The following is a 24,916-nucleotide window of genomic DNA, read 5'->3' as shown; positions in this document are numbered from 1 at the left end:
TCCTGCCCCTCTGCCACCTCCTGTCCCACCTGGGCCACCCCCTGTCCCTCTGCCACCCCCCCGGGTCACTTCCTCCTTCTCTGCCACCTCCTGTCCCTCTGCCACCCCAGACCCAGCTCAGGGTGTGGTGCCTTCGATAACTCCAAATTCTCCCTCTGTTTTCCCAGAGCCCTGCCCCCCCCCCTTCCCCAGGAGTTTTTCCCACTTTTGGGGCTAATTTTGGGGTTTGTGAGGGGTGTCGGGGTGTCCAGATTTCCACCTGACCTCTACCTTTCTTCCTCTGGGTTTAAGGTTGGTATTAATTTATTTCTCTTTGGTTTTTCCTTTCTGAACTGGTTCCTGGGCCTCTCCTGAAGACCTGTGCTGTTTGGTTTCTATTTATTTATTCCTGTTTGGTTGTTCCTTCAGACCTGTCCAGAAATGTCTCCTCTGCTGCCAGGGCTGGGATTCCTCCTGCTGCTGCTGCTGCTGGGTGAGTCTGCTGTGGGCTGGCCCAGGAGGGTTTTCCATACCTGGGACCACCCTAAAAGGGGAAATTGCGCTGCCAGAGCACAAAATGTGACTTGGGTAGTTGCTCTAAATCCCCAGGTTTTCATTGGCCTGTTTGTTTTTGGATTTGTGAGTGAAATATTTCAGTTTTTAGGGTGGAACGTCCCACTGGCACTGAGTCTCCCCCTGTCTGTTCAGAGCTGTGTGCTCCCTGTTCCTCTGCTGGGAAAGCACTTAAGGAATAATCACAATTAAATCTAATTACCCCTCTATTCATTGAATAATAAATCCCAGCGTGGTTTGGGGTGGGAGGGACCTTAAATCCCCTCCACTCCATAGGCAGGGACCCCTCCCACCATCCCAGGCTGCTCCAAGCCCTGTCCAGGGACATTTCCAGGGATGGGAAATCCATTCCAGGGCCTGCTCTGGAACAATTCCCTATTCCCAATATCCCACCCAGCCCTGCCCTTGGGGTGGGAGGGCACATTCCCAATTCCCATATTCCCAATATCCCAATTCCCAAATTCCCGCCCAGCCAGTCCCTGGGTCCTATCCCAAATCCTGCACCCCAATAGGGGACGGCTCCTTTGGCTGTTAATTAGTGACAGTTCTGCATTAATTAAATAATTAAAAATGAAGTAATTAAGGAAAGTGTTGTGCTAATGAAGTGAAGAAGGCAATGCAGGTGTTGTGCTCATCCAAGCTGCTTTAGGACCCCCTTCCCAATGCAGTTTTTGGGATTATAAACTCATCCACAGCAGGAAAGGCACTCCTCCATCAGAGCTATGGAGCTGCAGAGCCCTCTCTGTGTCCCCTCCCTGTCCCTGCCCTTGTCCTGCTGGTATAAAATATAATATATTATCATATAATATAAAAATATAATATATCAATATAGAAATATATACATCAATATATAATATTATATATTATGTAATATATTTAAATATATTTATAACATATTTTCATATTATGTATAATATAACCTATTTCTAGATATCTATAACATTAACATATATATGTTATATATATTATAATAACATATATAACTTGTTATATGTATTATATACATATATATTATAATAACGTATATATGTAATAAATATACGTTATTATAATATTTATTATATAATATAGAATATAGTATATTAATATATTGATATATATCAATATTGCATTGATATATTAATATATACTATTATAATATATACTAGATTAATGTATACTAATATAATATATACTATATTCTATATTACATTACATTGCATTCTATATACATTAATATATAGAATATATGTAATATATATTAATATAATATATTCTATAATAACCTAAGTTACAATATTTGTATCGTCTCACTCTTCACATGAGACTAAAAATAAAAGTCTTTATAACACCTCTGAGTTCCCCCATCTCTGAGTGGGAAAAAAGCAGAATCCAGCAGAAATGAGCTCTGAAATCCTTCAGAGGGCTGAGGAGGCCGGGCTGGGGCTGGGAAGGAGCTCAGTGCTGGCTCTGCTCCCAAATCCCTTTGTCTTGCAGGGTGCCAGGGAGCTGCAGCTGCTGGGACACAGCTGGTAAGGCAAATTCATCCCCAAAATTGAATTTAGTGTGGGTAAAACCTTCCAGGATGGTTTGGGTTGGGTTGGGGGGGACCTTAAAGATCAGCCATGGCAGAGCCCCTTCCTCTGGGACCCCACTGGAACCACCAGGGGAACTTTCCCTCCCCTGTGGGGTGGGCTGGGCTGGAAGTGCCCAGGTGAGTGAGGTGCAGAGCTCAACTGTCCTGGGGCTCAGGGTTTGGGGTGTGATGTGCTCGGGGTTTGGGATTTCAGTGAGTGTGCTCAGGATTTGGGATTTAGGGTTTGGGTGAGTGTGCTCAGGGTTGGGGATTTCAGTGAGTGTGCTCAGGGTTTGGGATTTGGGGTTTCTGTTTGTTCAGGGTGTAGGATTTGGGTGAGTGTGCTCAGGGTTGGGGATTTCAGTGAGTGTGCTTAGGGTTTGGGATTTCCACGTGTCTCAGGGTTTGAGGTTTGAGTGTGCTCAGGGTTTGGGGTTTCACTGTGCTCAGGTCCCATCCCAACCCAAAGGGCTCCCCCAGCTCTGACAGTGTTTGCAATGATCCCAAGCAATGTCAGAGCTGCATTTTAACCCTGTCCCTTTTCTCCTCCTCCTGGTGCAGTGCTCCAGCTCCCCCGTCAATGGTGAGTTCCTTTCCAAATATTTATCAGAGAGCTCAGAGTGGGCTCTGTGTGCCAAGTCCTCCCACAAATCCTTACCTTTGTCTCTCTTTTTTTGTTCTGGGCTCAGAATCTGCCATGTGTGCCTCAGTGCCCAGGTAGGTGAGCCATGCCCAGGGGCTGTGGCATTTCCCTGGGAGGGATTCTGCTTTTCTTGGGGTGACCACATCCCCCTGAGCCCAGATTTTGGGATTTTCCCCAGGGCTGCCTGTGGGCAGGGAGGGCTCTGGTTGCACTTGTTCAAACAGTGAATGAAGGGAAAGTGCCCTGCTGGGGTTTGGGAGGACAAAGAAAGGCAGGGCCAGGCTCTGGGGAGCAGCCAAGAGCCTTGGCACCGGTGCTGAGCTTATCTTGGCTCCAGTGGGGCTCAAACAGCCCCACTCCAGACCTCACTCAGCCTGAATGGTGGCTGAGGGTCAGCAGTGCACCCTGCCTGTCCCTGTCCCTGTGTGCCCTGAGCTCTGCTCCTGCTCATTTGGGAGGGCTGGATCCCTCCTGGGGGGACAACCAGGAGCCAAACCCTGCTCAGGGCACTCAGGTGCCTTTGGGTGCTGTGCCCAGCTGTGCTCTGGGCTGCTGGGGGGTGACACCTCACATCTGGATCTGTCCCCACCCAGTCTGGTGCCCAGCTCCCCACTGGTTGTGCCCTCATCCAGCTCTGCCCCAGCTCCCACCAGTTTTCCCCCACATTCCCCACAGCTTCTGCCTCAGCTCCTCACCAGTTCTGCCCTACCCAGTTGTTCCCCATCCAGTTCTGCCCCATTCCCAGCCCATCCTCTCCCAGTTTTCCCATTCCCATCCTGCCCCAACTCCCATTCCCATCCCAGTCCCCCATTCCCAGTTCTGTCCCAGTTTCCCCCATTCTGTTTCCCCCATTCCCAGTGCTGTCCCCATCCCCCATTCCCAGCCCATCCCATCCCAGTTTCCCCCATTCCCAGTGCTGTCCCTGTCCCCCATTCCCAGTTTCCCCACTCCCACGCTGTCCCTGTTCCCTATTCCCAGTTTCCCCCATTCCCGTCCCAGTTTCTCCCATTCCCATCCCAGTTTCTCCATTCCCAGTTTCTCCCATTCCCGTCCCAGTTTCTCCCATTCCCGTCCCAGTTCTCCCATTCCCATCCCAGTTCTCCCATTCCCATCCCAGTTTCTCCATTCCCAGTTTCTCCATTCCCAGTTTCTCCATTCCCAGTTTCCCCATTCCCAGTTTCCCCATTCCCAGTTTCCCCATTCCCAGTTTCCCCCATTCCCAGTTTCTCCCATTCCCATTCCCAGTTTCTCCCATCCCCATTCCCAGTTTCCCCACTCCCACTGTGTCCCTGTCCCCCCAGTGCCAGCCAGGAGCAGCTCCTGGAGGTGTCCCAAGGCCGAAGGTCCCCGTGCAGCCTCAGCTTTGCCCAGCTGGCCTGTGCCCAGGTGAGGCCCCTCAATCCTTCAGTCCATCCATCCCTGGGGCTGGGATTTGTGTTCCTTGGGAATTCTGACACAAAGCAGCCCCGGGGGAGCAGCCAAGGCTGTGCCCGGGGCATCACCCTGTGTCAGGGGACACTGCCCTGTGCCACCCATGGGGCTCAGGGGTGCCCAGAGCACCACGGACACCTTGGGCAATTGGGGATTTCCCTCTCCAAACCCCTGGAGTGAGAGGGGAGTTGGGGCAAAGGGACTTTGCAAATCAAATGGACTTTAAAAATTGGCGTGACAGTATTGGGGTGAATCTCTGCAGGAGAGTCACGCTGGGTGTTGGGATAAAGCACAATTGGAAGGGGGAAAAGCACAGTTAGAGAAATAGAAACAAAATTGGAGAAATAAAAGCCCAATTAGAATGGGTAGAAGCACAATTAGAAAAGGCAAAAGCATAATTAGAGAAGTAAAAGCACAATTGAAGCGGTAAAAAACATAGAGAAGTAGAAGCACAATTAGAGAAGTAAAATCGCAATAGAAGCGGTAAAAGCACAATTAGGGAAGTAAAATCACAATAGATGGGGTAAGAACACAATTAGAAGGGGTAAAAGTACATTTAAAAGGAGTAAAATCACAATTAGAACTGGTTGCAGCCTGGAAAATGCCACCTGGATATTCCAAGTTTAGTTTCTTCCTGGTTTTGTCATTATCTCTTCAGTTGCTGCCAGTAATTGCAATTAAATTGACAGCAGTTTGTGGGTTTTGGTAAATATTTCTGACAAAAAGATGGCACTTCTGCAAACATTTGTCAGTGGGGTTTTGGGATTTTTTGGTGTTTGTTTTTTACTTGGTTTTGTTTTTGTCTTCTACTGTTTGTAAGCCATTGCCCTGAAAAAACGTTTGGGAATTAGAGAAGTCCCCGTGGAAGTTTCTAGTTAGATGAAATTTTTCAGAAATTTGAGCACAATTTTGGCAATTTTGGGGGTGGTTTTTTTTTGGGATAAAGCTTTTAAAATCTGTGCCAGTGTTTTACCCCCTCAAGGGAAGAATCCCTTCCCAATGCCCAGGTGTGGCTGAGCCCCCTGAGGGTGATTTCCCCCCTAAATATTCTCTTTATTTGCATTTCCCTTCCCTTTTTAGGGAGCCTGGCTCCAGGACCTCCAGGATGATTTCCTCTCCTCCTTATATTCCTGCCTGGCCTCTGAGCCCAGCACAGCTCTGGATCCAGAATATTCCATCCTGTTCTTTTCCAAATACGATGCCAGGAAGCTTTTGGGGTCCCTGACCGAGTTCAGCCATCAGGTGAGCATTCCTCAAATGGAATTCCCTCAAATCCAGGGAAATTTTGCCCAGGAAAAGACTTCATTTCAAATCCCTGATTTATTTTTTTACCTTATTTTGGAAAGAGATGTCACCCTATGATTTTTTTTTTTGAGGGTTTTTTTTTTTTTGAGGGTTTTTTTTTTGAGGTTTTTTTTTTTGAGGTTTTTTTTTGAGGGTTTTTTTTTGAGGATTTTTTTTGAGGGTTTTTTTTTGAGGATTTTTTTTTGAGGATTTTTTTTGAGGATTTTTTTTGAGGATTTTTTTTGAGGATTTTTCTAAAGATTATTTTTCTAAAGATTATTTTTCTAAAGATTATTTAAAAGACTTTTTTTTAAATTTTTTTTTTAAGATTTTGATTTTCTAAGCCTTCTGATGTTTACATTCTTGTAATGAACTTTCTCTCACACTTTATGTAAGCAGCTTGTTGTTTTGCATTCTCTCCTGGAGGAAGAGAAATTTGATAGACTGTTGGACCAGTGTCACTGGAGAGGTGGCACTGTCACCCTCCAACCCGCTGTCACTTTTGGAAATCTATGAATGTTGGAGTCAGAAATTAAAATTCTCTTTTTACCTTGAAAAGAGCAGCGAGTCCACTGTGCAAAAAGCCCCATTTAAAGCAGCAGTTTAATTCAGCATTCAGATCTTCTTGGATTTCTGTCCACGTCTGGTTGGAATTCAGATTTTTTTTCTCCTCCTTTCCCCCAGTTTTCGCGGGTGCCCGTTTCCCTGGAGTGGAGCCTGGTGTTCCTCAATGGGCTGTGGGAGAGGATGCTCCAGGTCCCTGGCATTGGGACCCCCCCAGTGCTGCTGCCGTGGCTCCACGGGGGCCTCCAGCCCCTCCTGGGGCACCCCGAGGTCTTTGGCTGCCTCCGTGCCAAGGATGTGTCCTGCGAGCAATTCCAGCTGCTGTGAGTCTGGCCTGTCCCCTCTGATGTCCCCTCTGTGCCACCAGAGCCACCCCTGGGGGCTCCTCCGGGGGGGAAAATCACTTTGGAGAAGGGTGGGAAATGGATTTGTAGAAAGTCTTTAAAGTTCAATCAAAGGTTTCTATAGTGTGTATTTATATATCAATTTGAGATAAGAAATGTTGGTTTACAAATGTTATGGAGAGGCCAAGAAATGCTCATAGTGTGTTGGAATTAGGAGATGACAATACAGTGGCTTTATTGGAATTGGGAAATTACAGTACACTGGCTTTTTTGGAATTGGAAAATTACAATACACTGGCTTTATTGAAATTAGGAAATTACAATACACTGTTTATTTTACAGTAAAGTAATTACAATACACTGGCTTTTTTGGAATTGGGTAATTACAATACACTGGCTTTTTTACAGTTAAGTTATTACAATACACTGGCTTTTTTACAGTTAAGAAATTACAATACACTGGCTTTTTTTGGAATTAGGAAATTGGAATACACTGGGTTTACTGGAATTAGGAAATTACAATACACTGGTTTTTTACAATTAGGAAATTACAATAAAATGGCTTCTGATTGTGATGGTGTGAATTACAACATCTGTATTGTCTCACCCTTCTCATGAGACTGAAAAAGCAATAAAACTTTTTAAAACACCTCTCAGTTGCCCCATCTCTGGGTCAGAAAAGGGCATAATCCACTAGAAAAGGATGGGATTGAGAATATCCATGTTTTTGTGAGCCCAGCCCTGGCCTCAGCAATGTCTGAGGTGTTTTCCTTCCTTTGCAGAGTGGCTGCCCTGGATGGAATCTATTCCCAGCTTTCTGTGCAGGAGCAGAGGAATCTCTACGCTGGGATCAAGCATTTCCTCACCCAGCGTGGTAAAGGAATTCCCTGATTTCCCTGGGCTCTGTCCAGGGGGTTTGGGAACCTCCAATGGGAACAGGCTGGGAATGTCAGCCATTAATGGATTTGGGAATGATTTCCCTACCTGGAGGCTTGATTAACCCAGTATTTTTATAATTTTTTTAATAAATTCACTGCATTTGCTGCCTGTGCAGGGTTTGGTTGTGCTCAGGAAGGGACCCAGGCAGGAGCTGCCATGAATTCCCTGCAGAAAGCTCCTGGTGCATGAGGAGGGAAGGGAGAAAGAGGCTGGGCATGGGATATTGGCAGGGCTGGGATTCCTTCTGCCCTGTCCAGTGGGAATTTGTGGTGTGAGCAGGGAGAAAAGGAGAAAGAGGCTGGGCATGGAATTTGGGCAGGAGCTGCCATGAATTTCCTGCAGAAAGCTCCTGGTGCATGAGGAGGGAAGGGAGAAAGAGGCTGGGCATGGAATATTGGCCAGATTAAGCCCTTTTCTGCCCTGTCCCATGGGAATTTGTGGTGTGAGCACTGGATTTGGGTGTGAGCAGGGAGAAAAGGATGAAGAGGCTGGGCATGGAATATTGGCAGGGCTGGGATTCCTTCTGCCCTGTCCCGTGGGAATTAGTGGTGTGAGCGCTGGATTTGGGTGTGAGATTTGGGTCTGCTGGGCTGCAGCCTCAGAAATCCCAGTTCCCAGTGGTTCCAGCTCCGTGGGCTCTGTGTCCCTGCGTTCCTGTCTGACTGCAGGACCCAGCCAGAGCTGCCACAGCCCCAATTCCACTGCCTGGTTCCGGAATTTCCTGGGATCCTTTCTGGAGCACGCCACCGTGGAGGACCTGCAGCTTTTTGGGGATGAAGCCACAGTAAGTGGGGACCCTGGGAGGGTCACAGTCCTGCCATGAGCAGAATCAGAGCCCCAGGATGGTGGGGTTGGAAGGACTGAAGGGTCACCCACCCCATTCCAGCCTTGCCCACTGTCTCAGGGTGTCACTGTCGGATTTTCTGAAAAATCCCTTTGCCAGGATTTTCTCCTGGGAAGCTAAGAAGTCTCAGAGAAAAAGGAAAACAATAATTATCTGTTTTGCTTCTCCTGTGTTTTGCTGCTTTGGAATGTGTTTGGTGATTGTTTACCCACAGGTGGTTGTTTCATTAGTTTCATGTGAATTGTTTTGATTCTTTGGCCAATCAAGTTCAAGCTGTGTCAGGGCTCTGGAAAGAGTCACAAGTTTTCATTATTATCTTTTTAACCTTCTGTCTGTGTCCTTTCTGTATCCTTTAGTATAGTTTAGTATAGTATTTTTATATAATATAGTAAAGTTAAAATAATCAATTAGCCTTCTGAGAACATGGAGTCAGATTCATAATTTCCTTCCAACGACGGGGTCCCAGAAAATACAGGACCAGGGTGCTCCAATCCTGTCCAACCTGGCCCTGGAATTCCTGCCAGCAGGAATATTTCTCTGGTTAATCTGAGGTGAACAGCCACTGCAGTTTTTTTTCCCGTCATATGGTGAGAGAGGTTTGCACAGAAATTGGTTCCACAAAGGGAATTTTTCAGGGACCAAACTGGAGCCAGTGAGAGGAGCAACCCCAAACCCGATCAGGGTCCCAGTGTTTACTTGAAAACAAACAAAATAAACCTCAGCACAACTTTAAACCCAGGTGAAAAGCCCTGAGGTTGGTTCAGACTGTCCCATGTCTCTGTCAGGATTGAAGGACCCATCTGAGTCATTTTCCCTTTTTATTTTTTCCACCTTCAGCTTCAAAAATTTGCCAGGGACCCGGTGAATATGGAGATGGTTGGGAACCTCACCTTGCTCAGGGAGACTGCCCTGTACTACACCCTGCTCCTGACCTCTGCTCCTGCCTTTCCACTGGCCAGGTATGGGTCTGAGGGGGTCTGATTTCCTGGCACGGCTCAGTGTGCCACTGTTGATTAATTTTCTCTTTAAGGATTCCATTTCTCTTTAAGGGTTCTATTAATTTTTCTTTAAGAGTTCCGTTCATTTTCTCTTTAAGGGTTCTATCACGTTTCTCTTTAAGGGTTCTATCACGTTTCTCTTTATGGGTTCTATGATTTTTTTTCTTTAAAGTTTCCATTCTTTTTATTTTTAAAGGCTCTATTTTCAAGTAACCCCACTGCCCTTGCTCTCTGGGGCCAGGTCCCCAGTTCTTCTCCTGGGAAATGATTTCCCTGCAGTGCTTCCAGGCTTTTCCACCTCCCTGATCTGGAGCTTTGGCACCTGCAGGGCTGAGATGAAGGGGGAAGATGCCTGGAGGAAGAACATCCTCTGGAACAGAGGAAAGCTCTGCTGGTCCCCCTCTCTGACCCAGCCTCTCCTTCTGTCCCCAGCCTCCCGGACAGGTTCCTTTGTTACCTGAGCCCCGGGGCAGTGGCAAACCTGAGCACGGAGGAGGCGCTGGGAGTGGCCCAGAGGCTGGGGAGGAGCTGCCCCTGGAGCAGGGGGGTGCCCGGAGCCTCCCTGGAGCTGCAGGTGAGCACTGGGGATGCTCTCGCGGCACAAAACCCGGGGATGCTCTCACGGCACAAAACCTGCAGGTGAGCGCCTGGGAATCCTCTCAGCTGCACAAAACCTGGGAATCCTCTTACTGCACAAAACGTGCAGGTGAGCACTGGGAATGCTCTCACGGCACAAAACCTGGACATGCTCTCACTGCACAAAACCTGGGGGTGCTCTCACGGCACAAAACCTGCAGGTGAGCACTGGGAATCCTCTCAGCTGCACAAAACCTGCCAGGGGAGCATCTAGGAATGCCCTCACGGCACAAAACCTGGGGATGCTCTCACTGCACAAAACCTGGGGATGCTCTCACTGCACAAAACCTGCCAGGGGTGAGCACTGGGAATCCTCTCACTGCGCAAAACCTGGGAATCCTCTTACTGCACAAAATGTGCAGGTGAGCACTGGGAATCTTCTCAGCTGCACAAAACCTGCCAGGGGAGCATCTAGGAACGCCCTCGCTGCACAAAACCTGCGGGTGAGCGCCTGGGAATGCTCTCACTGCACAAAACCTGCCAGGGGTGGGCCCAGCTCTGTGTCCCCTCTTGTCACCCCCCTCTGGGTCACCTTTGGTGTCTGGCTGGGTTTCCATCACCTCACAGGGCTCAGAGGTGGGAATGGTCCGTCCACATTGAGAGGGAGACAACCCAAAGCAACACACTCCATTTCCAGAAGGTTTCAAACTGTTTTTATTCCAGCATGCAAGCTTGTTTTACATTCTTACAAAGCTCAGAAGTTCACATTTACTCATTGGTCAGGAAAGACTAAGTGTTCATTGCAATAGAGAATTACAGGTTTCTCTCATTTATCCTTCTCTCTTTCTTGGTTTCTATTTTTTATCCTCTTTCTTGGTTTCTCTTATTTATAGTTTTTGATTTCTTGGTTTCTCTTCTTTCTCCTTTGCTCTTTTTTGGTTTCTCTTCTTTCTCCTTTCTTTATTGGTTTCTCTTCTTTCTCCTTCTTTCTTTCTTGGTTTCTCTGTCAACAACCTCGGTAGAAAATACTTTCAGGAATAAACAAACTTACCAAACTTCTCTCTGGCTCACAGAAGTCACTGTAAAACCTCTTCCACACCTCCACAGGCAAACCTGAGGCAGAACTGCAGGGGTTTAGGGCTGTGGGATGCAGCATTGCTGCTCTGACTCTGCTCTGTCTCACAGGTGGCTTCCTCCCTGCTGAGGAATTTGGAGGATTTCTCCCCAGCCATGCTGGCAGCCCTGGGCCAGGCTGCCCTGGGGCTCTCAGTGTCCAGAATCCAGGAGAACATCCCTGAGGAGCACCTGGAGGCAGCTCTGCCTGCCCTGGGCAGAGTCCGGGGCTGGAGGGACGAGCAGGCCAGGGCTGTGGTCAGCAAACTGCTCCAGTCTGGCCACCAGGTATGCAGAGCTCCTCACACCCACAGGCTCCTCCTGGAAGGGTTTCAGGCACTGGGAGTGCCCAGGGAGGGTGGGAGTGCCCAGCCCTGGAGGTGGCACTGATGCCTTGGGAACAGAGGCATCAGAGCTAAAGAATTAAAGGAATAAAGTTGGGATTTTTTAAAGGAGCTTCAAAGGATTCTGACAGAACCACAGGACACAGTCTTGAGCTGCACCAAGGGGAATTGAGGTTGGGTATTGGGAAGAAGTTTTTTACAGAAATGGTGATGAAGTTCTGGGATATTCTGCCCAGGGAGGTGGTGCAGTCCCCATCCCTGGGTGTGTTTAACAAAGCCTGGGTGTGGCACTGGGTGCCAGGGTTCACTTCAGGTGTTGGGGCTGGGTTGGACTCAATCTTTAAGGTCTCTTCCAACCTGGGAATTCTGTGGATTCACCTTGGACAGCACAAGAGCCCAGCCATGGCTACACCCAAGATGGACAATGGGTCAGGAGTTTTCACACTTTGATAAGTTTTGGTCCATTTCCATGTTGGGTTCATTGTCCAATTCCAGATCAGGTTGTGCAGTCCCACCCTCCCAGACTGCTCTCCTCCATTCCCTGCTGTTTGCACTTTCTGGGCCTGGAGCTGCAGCGGTGTCCTTGGTTCTGGGGGCTGGAAAAATGTAGGAAATGAATTTGTAGAGAAATATGAATTTCTAGAGAAACAGGCATTGTGGAGAGAGAAATGGAACTTAGAAGCAAGTTTCAAAGGAGGGTCTTGCAAACAAGACTGGATAGTTTGGAGAAATAGAACTGTGAAAAATGCATTGTGGCAGGACCCACGAGGGGTAGTTTTAGATTATTAACTTTAGGGCATTTACAGCATAGTGTAGGAAAAGCTGATAGGCCAAGAAATGCTTAAAATAGAATTAAGAAACAGTTAACTTCTGATTGTGATGGTAAGAATTATAACATCTGTATTGTCTCACCCTTCACGTGAGACTGAAAATGGAATAAAAGTTTTTAAAACACCTCTCAGTTACCTCATCTCTGGGTCAGAAAACAAGTTCATCTGACAAAAAAGGATTGTTCTGTGAGACTGAGCTGTGAGGAGAGCTGCTGACACTTTATATGAAGTTCAGAGTTAGAAACCAATGCAGTCCAGAACCAGGAAAATATAAAAGCTCAAAGGGAAGGGATGAGCACTCAGAGCTCTGGGCTGGGGATTGGCGGGGTTGGGCACAGCTGGCATTGAGGATCTCAAAGATGTTTTCCAAGCTGATTTTTCTGTGATTCCCTTGCAGATCCTGGATGGACAGAGCCTGGCACAGCTGGGCACTTTGGTGGGTGGCCTCAACAGCAGCACGCTGTGGAGTTTGTCCCCAGAGGTTGTCCTGGAGGCCGTCCAGCTGCCAGCCTTTGCCCAGCACGTGGACACCCTGCCCCGTGCTCTGAAAGGGATCCTGGTGGAAAAGGTGATCCTGTTTTGTCTCACCCAGGAGCGGGGGTGGGGACACTGCTTACCTGGGGCCAGGTGTGGCACAGCTGCCCCCTGCCAGCATCCCCTGGGGGATTGGTCACAGCCAGGCAGGGTGGCAGCAGGACAGACCACTCCAACCCTGCCATTGGCTCTGTGTCACTGTCCTTGGCCACTCCAACCCTGCCATTGGCTCTGTGTCACTGTCCTTGGCCACTCCAACCCTGCCATTGGCACTGTGTCACTGTCCTTGGCCACTCCAACCCTGCCATTGGCTCTGTGTCACTGTCCTTGGCCACTCCAACCCTGCCATTGGCTCTGTGTCACTGTCCTTGGCCACTCCAACCCTGCCATTGGCTCTGTGTCACTGTCCTTGGCCACTCCAACCCTGCCATTGGCACTGTGTCACTGTCCTTGGCCACTCCAACCCTGCCATTGGCTCTGTGTCACTGTCCTTGCCCTGCTCAGCCCCTTGGGGACAAGGCCAGCAGGGATTTGTTTTATGAAGTGCTCCCAAAAACTGCTTCCCTGTGGATGTTCCCAGGGAAAGAATAGAAATGGTTAATAATATATTAACCAATATATAATATATATATATATTATATATATATATATATATATATATATATATATATATATATATATATTATATATATTTTATATATATATTATATATATAATATATTGTGCACATATAAAATATTATCTATAAAATATATAATCTTTAATAATTATAATGGAATGTATATTATATATTATATAGTGTATAGTATATATTATATAGTATGTATTTTATATATATTGTTTATAAATATATATAAAAATAATATAGATATAGAAATTTATATATATATTTAAAATATATTGTGTATTATAACCATAGAATAATTCAAGGTTGGACTTGATCCTGGAGGTCTTTTCCAACCCAACCAATTCTCTAGCTTTGATCCTGCCATGATTTGGGCTAAAGCTGGGTGAGGAGATTTGCCATGGTTTGCTCTGTTGGTTTTTTTGCAATGGTTTGTTCTGTTGGGTTTTTCCAAGCTTTCCTCCAGGGTTGCCCACCCCTCTGAGCTGGTCAGACTCATCCCCAGTGCCCTGGCCAGCTCCATCCCAAAATCCCTGCTGGTGTTTGGGGAAGAAAAGCCAAACGTGCAGGATCTCAACGACAAACCCTGGACCAGAGAGCAGGTAAAGGGCTCCTCCTTCCCCTCTGTGGCAGCCCTGCCCTCTGTGGGCGCATGAATTCCACCAATGCCCCTGGAAGCAGAGCCCTTTTCCCTGGAAAACCTCTGACTCTGCCTTTGCTCCCCAGGCTGCCATGTTCTTCAGTGATGTGGTGAAGGCAGAGCCTGACTTCAGCAGGTGAAGATTTCCCTCCTCTCCTTCCACTTTCTGTTTGTTTTCCTGACAATTCCCACCTTTCCTGTGTTCCATCCACATCCATCCCCTGGAACTCGTGGGAACAGATGGGAGATGGAATGGGAGCCCAAACACAGACATGGAAAATGGAGATTTACCAGGGCTCAGCTGCCAGAAACACCCAGGGACCACATTTTCCTTCTAAAATGATGCTGCTGGCTCAGGCTGCACCTGCAATCTTGCTCCAGATTGCCTCTGGAAGGCATTTCCAAGCAAGGAATGCCTTTCCAAGCAGGGAATGCATTCCCAAACCTTCCAGGGGGCAATTCCAGGGATTCATTTAGAGGGGCTGCTGTGTCTTCTTGATGTATTTGAGATGAAAATTACAAAACCAGGGATTTATATCTGCGAAACCCAGTGGGGTGAGCAGAGTCCTGCTCTGAATGCTCCTTCCTGAAGGCTTTTCCCTGCTGATTTTCCTGCTGGGAACTCCCAGGCTGTCCCAGTCTGTGCTCCAGGGCTTCACCTGCGCAGCTGCCAGCGCTGTGGGGGCAGAAAGGTTCCAGGAGCTGGCCAGAGTCATGAGGAAGAAGAAGGTCAAGCTGGGCCAGGACCAGGTAATGCCTCCTTCCTTTCCCTCCTTCCTTCCTTTCCTTCCTTTCTTCCTTCAGAGCAGCATAAAACCTTTCCATTGTTTTATCTTTTCCTTGTGTTTCATGGTGGTTTCTCTCCTTGATGCAATCTCTGGTGTCCTTGCAGCTGAGCTGCTTGCTGAGGATGGTGACCCTGCATGGGATTCCCCAGGATTGGGACACTTATCCCCAGGACCTGCTGCTGTTTTTAAGGTAACTGTGCTGTGGTTTCCATCATGTTGCCTTAGAGCAACATGGGAAAAATAAAAATTAGTTTATAACCAGGCTGATTAATTTGATTTCTATTTCAGAGTTGTTTAGGCCTCTTCCTGGGGAATAAAAATGGGATTGCAGAAAGCTGGGGGTGGTAGATTTGTATGAGGTATTGCAATAAATCCTTCCTTGTGAGGTTTCCCGGAGAGGCTGAAGCTGCCCCATCCCAGGCAGTGGCCAAGGTCAATTTTATCATTCCCGAGTCTCTGAATGTGCTTTTCCCTTACAACACCAGAGAAAACAGGGAATAAAGTGAATTTCCCTGTTCCAGTACTTCCCTGCTGTGGTTCTGTACCCAAACCTTGAACCGTTTTAACAATAGATTAGTTTTAATTAGTTTGAATTTGAATCTAACAATGAATTAGTTTGAATTTGAATCTAACAATTAGAACAGTTTGAACACTAAATTCCTTCAGGTGAAAATTGGTTTTTAAATAACCATTTTTAAACTCAAGGAAATTTTAAAGGATTTAATGGCATAGAAGAAACCTGGGGAGGAGCAACTCCTGGAGTTCAGTGTACAGGTGTGGGAGATGTTTTATCAGACATGGGGTGCCTCGAGCTTGACCTCATTCCCTAAAATTCATGGAGTTTGTCTTTTCAGCCCCTCAGACTATGCAGGGAACTGCAGCCAGTTCTTCATCAATGTTGGGAAGGCAAACAAGGATGTTCTGCCCAGAGAGGACCCTCAGAGGCAGCAGCTGCTCCTGGAGGCTCTGGAGTGTTTGGTATGAGGACAGGGATTGGGGTCCTGCAGGAATTAATTGGGGTCCTGCAGGAATTGGGATCCAGGGATGCTCCACCCCAGTTAATGCTTCTGCCTTTATTCCAGGGAGTTCCTGGCACACAAATAAATCACACAAGCGCTGAGATCCTGGGCTGGCTGGTGTGTGAGCTGGATGGGGACTACATCAGGGGTTCTGGGGGCAGCTTCCTGAAGGATTTGAGCCACTGTGGATCTTTCCTGCCCGAGCAAGAGGAGGCCATCAGGGATGTCCTCAGCAGTGGCAACACCACCTTTGGGTATGGGTTTTCCTCCTGGGCTCTTCCCTTAACCAAACCCATGGTCCTGTTAAGGCCTGAGTGAACTCCAGCCAAGCAGCTTGATCAAAAACCCAAAAGAACTTCTTCATTTTGAGCTTTACACTGAGTCTTTTATGTTGTTTTGTTGAAATTATTTCAGCTGAAAGGCCTGGGTGAAATTCTCCTGAAAAATGGGCTCACTTCTGTGTCTCTCTTGCTTGTTATAAAAGCTTTTCCTCTGGTCTGCAAAATTGACTTTTCATTAATCAAACTTCTCTGCCTGGCCTGGTGATCACAGGTGAGGTCAAGCTGTTTGTCAGGCACAGGTTTCCAGGAGACATTCTGCCTGTCCAGTGAGAGATGTTTGATAAATATTTTGGTAAATATTTTCCTTCCTGGTTAGCTGCCCCAAGATCTTGGCACTGAACTGGGCCATAGCAAGCAACAGAAATTCTTTGGGCTCCAGAAAGAGCCTTAAGAAAAGAATGTGTTTGTTCAAGGCCATTTTCCCACCCAGCTGCCCTGATTTATGTCCCTGACAACTTCTGCTCTGCTGCAATGACATTTTGTGCAACAGGAAGTGGTTGAGGTGTTTTAGGGTTTAAACCTTGTGTTTTCTTAACATCATATGTTGCAAGGATGTAATCCTGGGAGATTTAAAGGTGGTTTTTTCAGTTTTGTTCTTCCTTGAGACCTGATACCTACCTGCTAATTTTCATAGTAGCTTGCATTAGAGATAGAAATGAGACAGATGAGACATTGTTTTTTGTGTAGAATAGATTATTTTTTATTGTATATAGCTCATTTTTATATGACATTAGAAGGTACTGTGTTTGAATTTAATAGCTTAGTAATTTATTGAAACTCAGTTGATTGGTTGGTAATGCTTAGTGTATATGTTTATTAAGCTTTTCTCATTCTAGATATTTTTTCTTTATGGATTTTTATAGGATATACTTCTTATTTTTTATAGGTGCAAACTGTTTTCTTACAAGAACAGATTATGTAAATTGATATTTATTTTTATAATTCTTTCCCTATGGGAATTTAATAGCTTAGAGTAGTAAGGTTTAAATTATGTTTATAAGGCTGTTCTTTCATAAGGTTTTACTTATTTGCAATATATTTTTGTCTGCAGGCCTCCTTCAGCGTGGTCGGCCTTCACCCTGAGCGAGCTGAGCGGGCTGATCCCCGTGCTGGGTGCCAGCATCCTGCAGCAGATCCCCAAGGTGGGCTCTGCCGTGGCCTGGGGACCCTGGGGATGGGAATGGGGCTGGGGGCTGCAGGGCCAGCCCGGCTCCAGCAGTTCTTCCTTTTAAAGCACCTGGGGCCAGAGGGATGGGGTGTGGGAGGGGAGGGTTTGTGGAGCTGGGGCCTGGAGCAGAAGCTGGGCAGAGTTAAGGAATAAAGCAGGGATTTATTAAAAGGCCTCAAAGGATCCACCTTGTGCAGTGCAAGGGCCTGGCTGTGGCTACACCCAAGATGGACAATGGGTCAGGAGTTCTCACACTTTGATAAGTTTTGGTCCATTTCCATATTGGGTTCATTGTCCAATTCCAGCTCAGGTTGTGCAGTCCCACCCTCCCAGACTGCTCTCCTCCATTCCCTGTTGTTTGCACTTTCTGGGCCTGGAGCTGCAGCGGTGTCCTTGGTTCTGGGGCTGGACAAGGATTGTTCTGTGTGCCTGAGCTGTGAGGAGAACTGCTGACACTTTCTGTGGAGTTCAGAGTTATTATATACCAGTGCCTTCCAGAATCTGGGAAAGTTCAAACTGAAGGCATCAGAGCTGACTGGTTGGAACTGCAAATCCAGGTCACTTAGGGAGAGCAGGAATAACTCCCAGTGCTTTGTGAGGTGCTCCAGTCACTGCTGGGTTGGGGGAAAGGGAGAGTTCAAACATTGAAGGAATTGCTTTTGGTTCAGGATCTTCAGAGCCTGGTGTGTGAGGAGCAGGGGCTGTGCTGGAAGCACATCCAGCATTCCCAAATCCCCCTGATGATCCCTTTTCCTTGCAGAAAGCCGTGACCACCTGGCTGAGGAACTTTGCCTGGGATTCCCACCTGTCCAGGGAGGAGCTGGCCACGGTCATCGGGGGGCTCCTGCCCCGCCGGCACAAGCGAGCGGAGGGTACGGGAGCTGCCCTGAGCCACAGCGTTTCCCCTGGGCCCACGGGTCACCCAGAGCGTTCCCCCTGGGCCCACGGGTCACCCAGAGCGTTCCCTCTGGGCCCACGGGTCACCCAGAGCGTTCCCTCTGGGCCCAGGGCTCACCCTGACCATTCCTTTTGATCCCAGGACTCACCCTGACCATTCCTTTTGATCCCAGGGCTCACCCTGACCCTTCCTTTTGGGGACCAGGGCTCACCCTGACCATTCCCTCTGGGCCCAGGGCTCACCCTGGAGCTCCTCAGGCCTTGGGAGAGGCTCCCAGGGAGGTTTGGAGTCCCCATCCCTGGAGGTGTCCAAGAAGTTCAGTGCCGGTGACAAAGTGGGGATTGGGCACAGATCAACCTTGGAGGTTTTTCCAACTAAAATGATTCTGGGATCCAAAGCTTGGAGCCAAAGGATTTAATTTAGCCCTGTGTTTGCCATGGCTTCAGCAGGTTGCCCAGCTGAGCTGGAGATAACAAAGACAATGCTGGATGATGAGCTGATGCCCACCTACTACATACCTGAGGAGCTCCTGCGTGCCTGCCTCCAGAACATATCCCAGGAAAATTACCTCTACCTGGAAAATGACCTCTCCAATATCCTCAACTACCCCTTCAGCAACCCCCAGCTGGCTATAGTGAAGGAATACCTGGACGAGGTAATTCCAGCCCAAAAATGTCCAGTTTCCACTGATGGGATTGTTCAGGGTCTTGTCCTGGGGAATTTAGGATCTCCAAGGATGTGACAAATTTCTATTGATGGGGCCAGTCAGGGCTTTGTCCTGAGGAATTTGGGATCTCCAAAGATGTGATTCCAGTTTCCACTGGTGGGATCTCTCAGGGCTTTGTCTGGGTGAATTTAGGATCTCCAAGGATGTGACTCCACTGTCTCTCAGCTCCTCTCCCAGGGTTTGCTACTTTTACTGGGAAAAATATTTATTTCTTATCGCTCATTTCTATATCTAATCAGAGTTTTTCTGGCCTCTTGGCCCTCAGCCTTTCAAGGGCACCTCTGAGAGGAATGTGGCTCCATCCTCCCTCCAATCCCAGTGAGAGAGATGAAAACAGCTCTAAAATCATTCCACCTTTCCCCAGGCTGAGCCCAGCTCCCTGAGCCCTGCTCTGAGCCCATCCCCTGGTGTCTCCACAGAGGTATCCCAATGGTTATCCCGAAAAAGTGCTCTCTGCAATGGGCCCTCTGCTGCCCCTGCTCAGCCCAGAGGAGATCTCCACCTGGAACATGAGCTCTGCTGACACCCTGGCTGCATTCCTGAAAACTCAGCCTCAGCCCTCGGATTCCCTGGTAGGGGCTTGGCCTTGCTCTCCTGGCTTTGGGGCTGCTTTTGGTTCTGAGGTGGTTGAAGCATCTTTGGTGCCACAATTTTGATTGGCCCAATAAACTTTATAAAAGAAAGGCCTTGTAAAATCAGGCCTTCCTGTTCTAAGCTAACCTATTAAATTCCCATTAAATAAAAAAATCATAAGAATAAAAATCAGTTAGCACAACAATCTATTCTTGTAAAAAAACCATTCACGCCTATAAAAACAAGAAGCCTATCCCATAAAATTCCATTAAAAATATAAACATATCTATTAAATGTTTAATAAGCATATAATGTATATAAATATATTAGAAATATATAAACATATAATATATATTGTTTAATAAGCAATAACCCTTGCCAACCAATGAACTAGATTACTAGATTTCACTAGATTACTAATCTATTACATAAATATATAAACATATCTATAAAATGTTTTATAAACATATAACATATATAAATGTATATAAAAATATATAACATATAGTGTGTAATAAGCAATAACCCCTACCAAGCCACGAACTAAGTTTCACTAGATTACAAATCAATTGAATTCAAACACAATACCTTCTAATACCATATAAAAATGGTATACAATAAAATGTTTTTAATTAATAAAACTAAATAAAATTTAAATTAAAAATAATAAAATAATATGAAAATTCTGTACAATAAAAAATAACTTTTCTAGATAAAAACCAAAAATTTCTATCTCTAACACAAAAATCATAGCAACACAAACAGTTCCATTTTACTTTCGTAATTATAAAATACGGAGTTTCTTTCGGGGATGAAGCCACACCTCCTGATTGAATTGAATTAAATTAATCTAATTAATTGTGTTTCTAGGCCTCAGCAGCAATCAGACGCTACCTGGAGCTGGGCAATGCCCTGAATGCCACGGCCCTGGATGCCATTGGCACCAAGTACGTGTGCCTGCTGAATGCCACTGACCTGAAGGCCATCAACCCCTCCAGCCTCAAGTGAGTCCCAAGTTGGGGTGTCCTGGGCTTCTTCCAAAAGCCCTTTCCCCTCCTGATTGTGTTTGTAGGGTGCCCCGTGGTGGGAAGGAGTGATGAATCTGAGTATGTGTTCTCAGAAGGCTCATTTATTATTTTATGATGCTATATTAAAGAATACTAAACTAAGCTGTGCTAAACTATACTAAAGAATACAGAAAGGATACAGACAGAAGGCTAACAAGATTGTAATGAAAACTTGTGACTCTTTCTAGAGCCCTGACACAGCTTGACTCTGATTGTCCAATGAGTCAAAACAATTCACATGAAACCAACGGAACAATCTCCAACCACACTCCAAAAGGGCAAATCACAGGAGAAGGAAATCAGATAATTATTGTTTTCCCTTTTCCTCTGAGGCTTCCCAGCAGCAAAATCCTGGATGAAGGGGTTTTTCCAAGAAATTTGAATACCTCACGTCCTTTTCCTTTTCCTGCTCTCAGGGAAAGGGAATTTAGGGAGCACCTTAGAACCTGCCAGGCAGGGCTCAGATTTCCAATGCAACTCTCTTTATTTCAGCCCAGCAGGCTGCAAATCTGACTCTGTGCTTGCTTTCATCTGCAGAAGAGTTAATGAAATTGAATTTTATAGAATTACTGAGTCCTTAAGATTGGGAAAGGCCTCTCAGATCATCACCCAGCACTGTGATCACCACTAAACTATCAAGTGCCACATCCTTGTGGTTTTTAAGCATTTCCAGTTTGAACTCCTCTGAAAGACTCAATGAAATGAAATGAAATGAAATTAATTAATTACCACTTGGCAAACACACAGATTTATTGGGCACCATCAGAGCCATCATCACCTGAAGGACAAATTCTCAGCAGGAAATGGGGCCATTGTTTTTCCTCTCAGCTTCTCTCCATAGAGCTGGGAATTGGGGATCACCTGTGCCATGCAGAGGAGCCCAGAAAAACACTCAGAATATGCAAAAATTGAACAGGTTGAAGATGATAATAAAAGCTTTTTTCACCCTGTCTTTATTTTTCTGCAGACTGGTGTCTCTGAATCCTTCAGCCTGTTCCCAGGAGACAAAGAATATCTTGTACCAGAAAGCCAAAGAAGCTTTCTCTGACCAGCACCATTCACCTGCTTACTATGAGCTGATTTTGCCTTACCTGGGTATGTAAAAATCCAGGATGCTGTGGGGAAGGAGAACTCTTAGCCACAAACTAAATGGGTATCAAAATCCATCAAAGATTTGGGAATTTTCAAAGTCAAGTTGTTAAAAGTTTGTCTTTCCATGTTGGAGATAGCACAAAATATTCTGTGCCTGCTTTAAGTTGCCCAAATCTGTTTCCAGACCATCACAGGGAAAATCAGCCTCAGGATTTATCTCAAAGCCCTTTTCCATGTCACAATTTTTTTTTTTTTCCCTGTTAAGCCAAAATTTTTTCCAAATTCTCCTCACCCTTCTTTCTACTGTCTGGCATCACCACAGATTTTTAATGCCCAACAAAATAACTCCCAATAAATAAAGGAGGAGCATCCCCACGTTTTGCAGCTGGGCCTCAGTGTGTTATCAGCCCCAGCCTAACGGGTTTTGAGAAATCCTCATTTTGTGCAGAGACCCAGCAGTGCTGCTTTGGGGTGTGCCCTCCTTTGATGCTCTCCTTGCTTTGCTGCAGGGGGGGCTCCTGCTGCAGATCTGAAGGTTCTCAGCAAGGACGATGTGAACATGAACGTGAGCACCTTTGTGACCCTGAGGAGAGACTCCCTGATGGTGAGCTGGGCCTTGGAGCTCTTTAATTCCCTGCATTCTGTTGTGTTCTGTGCTTGGGTTTGGTTGTGCTGCTGTGTCCGTTCGTGGATTCCATCAAATGCAAATTCCATCAAATCCAAAATTTCTTCTGTTACACCAGTAGAAAGTGGGGAAAGGGCCTGAAATTGATTACAAAATAGAATTTGGAGTCCTGGATGGATGGAAAGGCAGCTGAATTTCCTCAGGGCAGGCTCTCACAGTGGCAGGGGACAGGCCATGAGCCCACAGACAAGGCAATGGCACCAGTTTGGGCAGAAATCCCGGTGATTTTGGCAGGGTTGGGACCCCCAGCTGAGTGCAGGAGATTTTGCTTCTTCCCATGGGAGCCCCATCATTTCCAGGGGGGTTCTTTCCATCCCAGCCTTCCCACCCTGTCACATATAGGTAAAAACCTTGTGAAAAAAACAACAACATTATAAAATCAAGCCTTATTTTATTTATATATTAAATAGAATATATTATAATTTTTAATATATAGTATATATCAAATATTACATATTAAACAATATATACAATTATTTAATACCTAATATATCAAATATTACAGATTTTATTATATTATATAAATTTATTTTATTATTTATATTTTATTCTTCAGTATTTAAAATATTTATATTATATATTTCTGTAATATTTCTAATATATATTTATAATTTATCAATTATAAAATTAATATATACATTAAGACATACTCATATAGTGAAAGAAGTTCTTGGTTAATTTTTAAATAATTATTTTTATTTATTTTAAAATCTTTTCTGATTATTAAATATTTAATATTAAATATTATTTTACTTATACATTAGATAATATAGAATTATTTAATATATAATAGATATTAAATTTATTATGTATATTTATTTATATATTGTTATAATTTATTATTTATATATAATAAATAATATATTGCTATAATATTTTTAATAAATTATATAATCAATATATTATTAAATAATAAATAATTAAATCATATATAATTTAATATTACTATTAAATTTATTCATAATGTAATAATATTAATATAAATATTCTTATATATTTATATAGGATAACTATATATTTATATAGAATAAATACAGTATAAATATATATTTATATAGGATAAATATATATTTATATACAATAAATACAGAATAAATATATATTTATATAGGATAACTATATATTTATATACAATAAATACAGAATAAATATATATTTATATAGAATAATAGATAATTATTTATTTATATGGAATAGCTTAAATATTTATATAGAATAAATATTATTATTTATTATTTTTATTTGTTTATTTCTATATTATTAATATATAATACATACTAAATATTAAATATTTCATATATTTTATCTCTTCTTTATTAATTACCTGTTATAAAATCTCACTTCTGTCTCTAGCACGAGCTCCATCAGCACGATGGTAACGCTGCTGTGTGTGTGTGTTTCCCCAGCTGCTGACGCCCGCGGAGGTGCAGGGGCTGCTGGGGGTGCACCTCCCTGGGCTGGCGCGGTGGCAGAGCAGGGCCCCGGTGCGGGACTGGGCGGCGCTGCAGAAACAGTCGGAGCTGGACGAGCTCCACATCGGCCTCACGGGGGGCGTGCAGGAGGGGTACATCAACCTGGTCACCCCCAAATTCCCAGGTGGGTTTGGGGCCCGGCTGATTGGGGTTTCACGGTTCTTTTTGGCGTTGGACGGACACGTGTGTGCTAAGGAAGGCAGGAGCCTGCCCTGAAATGGAAAATGTAAAATTCCCCCCTCTGAATTGCTATAAATTTGAAATTAAGGGGCTCTCAGGCAAAGATATGGGAGCAGGAGTAACAGATCTTTAATAGGGAAGAAAATAAAAAGATAAAATAAACAATGCAGTAAACTAAAAGGACACTGCCAGGTTCAGTCACTGATTTCTGTGCTCTGATGTCCTCTCTGTCCTCCAGCAATGTCCTCAGCCCCTCTGGGCACTGTGGCCATGGTGTTCCACCTCCTGCCTGCCCTGCTCCTCAGCTTCCTCACGGTGTCCATCCTCTCCTGACCATCTCCTCCCACGAGGGACCAGCCTGTGACCTGCTCTGAGACCTGGCTGAGGAGTGCCCAGAGCTACAGGCAGCTGGGGTCAGCCCAGGACTCACTTTTAGGTACTTTTGGCTTTCAAATCACTTGGGAAAACCCCAGTTGTGTCTGAAGGGAAGAACCCAGACTCTTTGGTGCAGGATCTTTTCTTTGGGACAGCCCAAGCCCAGCTCAGCCCCAAGCCACTGCTAAAGCCCATCTTACTGCTGGGTTTAAGGGTGAGTCCTGCAGGTTAAAAATGACATTTCCCAGAGCCTGACCTCGTGACACTGCCAAGACCTCGGGGTGGGAGTGAAGTTTGCCAGCTGCTTGTAAATAAATCCTGGAACTGAGTAAAAACGCCAGAAGCAAACTGATGAGTGTCTGCTCTTCCTTGGGGCTGCCCTCACCCTCCTGACTGCAGGAATCCCCCCAGATGAGGGCTCAGAATCCCAGGATCTGCCTGTTCTGTTCCTTGGGGTTGGCTGTTCAATGTTCAGGAGCTGAGACTGTTCTCAGCTTCATCATCTGGAGGGAAAGTTTTTGCCCAAGGTTTTCCATATTTTTTCCCCACTCATTGGAAATATCTGTCAAAAAAAAAACCCTCAGTGAAACCTGTATCCAGCTCCTGACATCCCCCTTTCCTCCAGGAGGAGAGTCTGGGAGGGGAAAAAGGGATTTATATATTTTATGTCTTATAAATCTTCACTCTCTGAGCTTTCTAGAGAGGGAGCAGGTCT

The 24,916-nt window shown here is 45.5% G+C and overlaps 1 protein-coding gene across 2 annotated transcripts; it reads left to right on the top strand.

Annotated features, from left to right (window-relative positions):
- Window positions 1-411: 411 nt before the first annotated feature.
- Window positions 412-24,549, top strand: LOC131565316 (mesothelin-like). Of its 2 annotated transcripts, none has more exons than XM_058816142.1 (28): window positions 412-472; window positions 2,029-2,063; window positions 2,669-2,690; window positions 2,797-2,824; window positions 4,052-4,136; window positions 5,262-5,423; window positions 6,150-6,352; window positions 7,156-7,247; window positions 7,981-8,096; window positions 8,994-9,115; window positions 9,587-9,728; window positions 10,916-11,131; window positions 12,415-12,585; window positions 13,632-13,778; window positions 13,903-13,952; window positions 14,446-14,566; window positions 14,709-14,794; window positions 15,459-15,582; window positions 15,687-15,877; window positions 17,016-17,106; window positions 17,893-18,004; window positions 18,480-18,685; window positions 19,177-19,329; window positions 20,201-20,334; window positions 21,365-21,492; window positions 21,999-22,093; window positions 23,581-23,770; window positions 24,065-24,549. In XM_058816142.1, the coding sequence occupies exons 1-28, from the start codon at window positions 421-423 to the stop codon at window positions 24,157-24,159; spliced, it is 3,369 nt and encodes a 1,122-aa protein (XP_058672125.1). In that variant the 5' UTR covers window positions 412-420; the 3' UTR covers window positions 24,160-24,549. The 2 variants fall into 2 exon arrangements, with proteins under 2 accessions (XP_058672125.1, XP_058672124.1); XM_058816141.1 differs by having other exon boundaries at window positions 18,477-18,685.
- Window positions 24,550-24,916: the final 367 nt, after the last annotated feature.

Source organism: Ammospiza caudacuta, chromosome 17 (genome assembly GCF_027887145.1).
Source record: "Ammospiza caudacuta isolate bAmmCau1 chromosome 17, bAmmCau1.pri, whole genome shotgun sequence".
Taxonomy (NCBI): Eukaryota; Metazoa; Chordata; class Aves; order Passeriformes; family Passerellidae; genus Ammospiza; species Ammospiza caudacuta.
The sequence above is the reverse complement of the archived record's forward strand: the minus strand, read 5'-3'. Positions and strand labels throughout refer to the sequence as shown.

Bases quoted from the DNA above. Each gene is read 5' to 3' on its own strand.
- LOC131565316 (XM_058816141.1), top strand. From the start codon at position 421: ATGTCTCCTCTGCTGCCAGGGCTGGGATTCCTCCTGCTGCTGCTGCTG. The intron at 7,248-7,980 runs GTAAAGGAATTC...GTCTGACTGCAG, and splicing joins GCATTTCCTCACCCAGCGTG to GACCCAGCCAGAGCTGCCAC. The intron at 23,771-24,064 runs GTGGGTTTGGGG...TCTGTCCTCCAG, and splicing joins GGTCACCCCCAAATTCCCAG to CAATGTCCTCAGCCCCTCTG.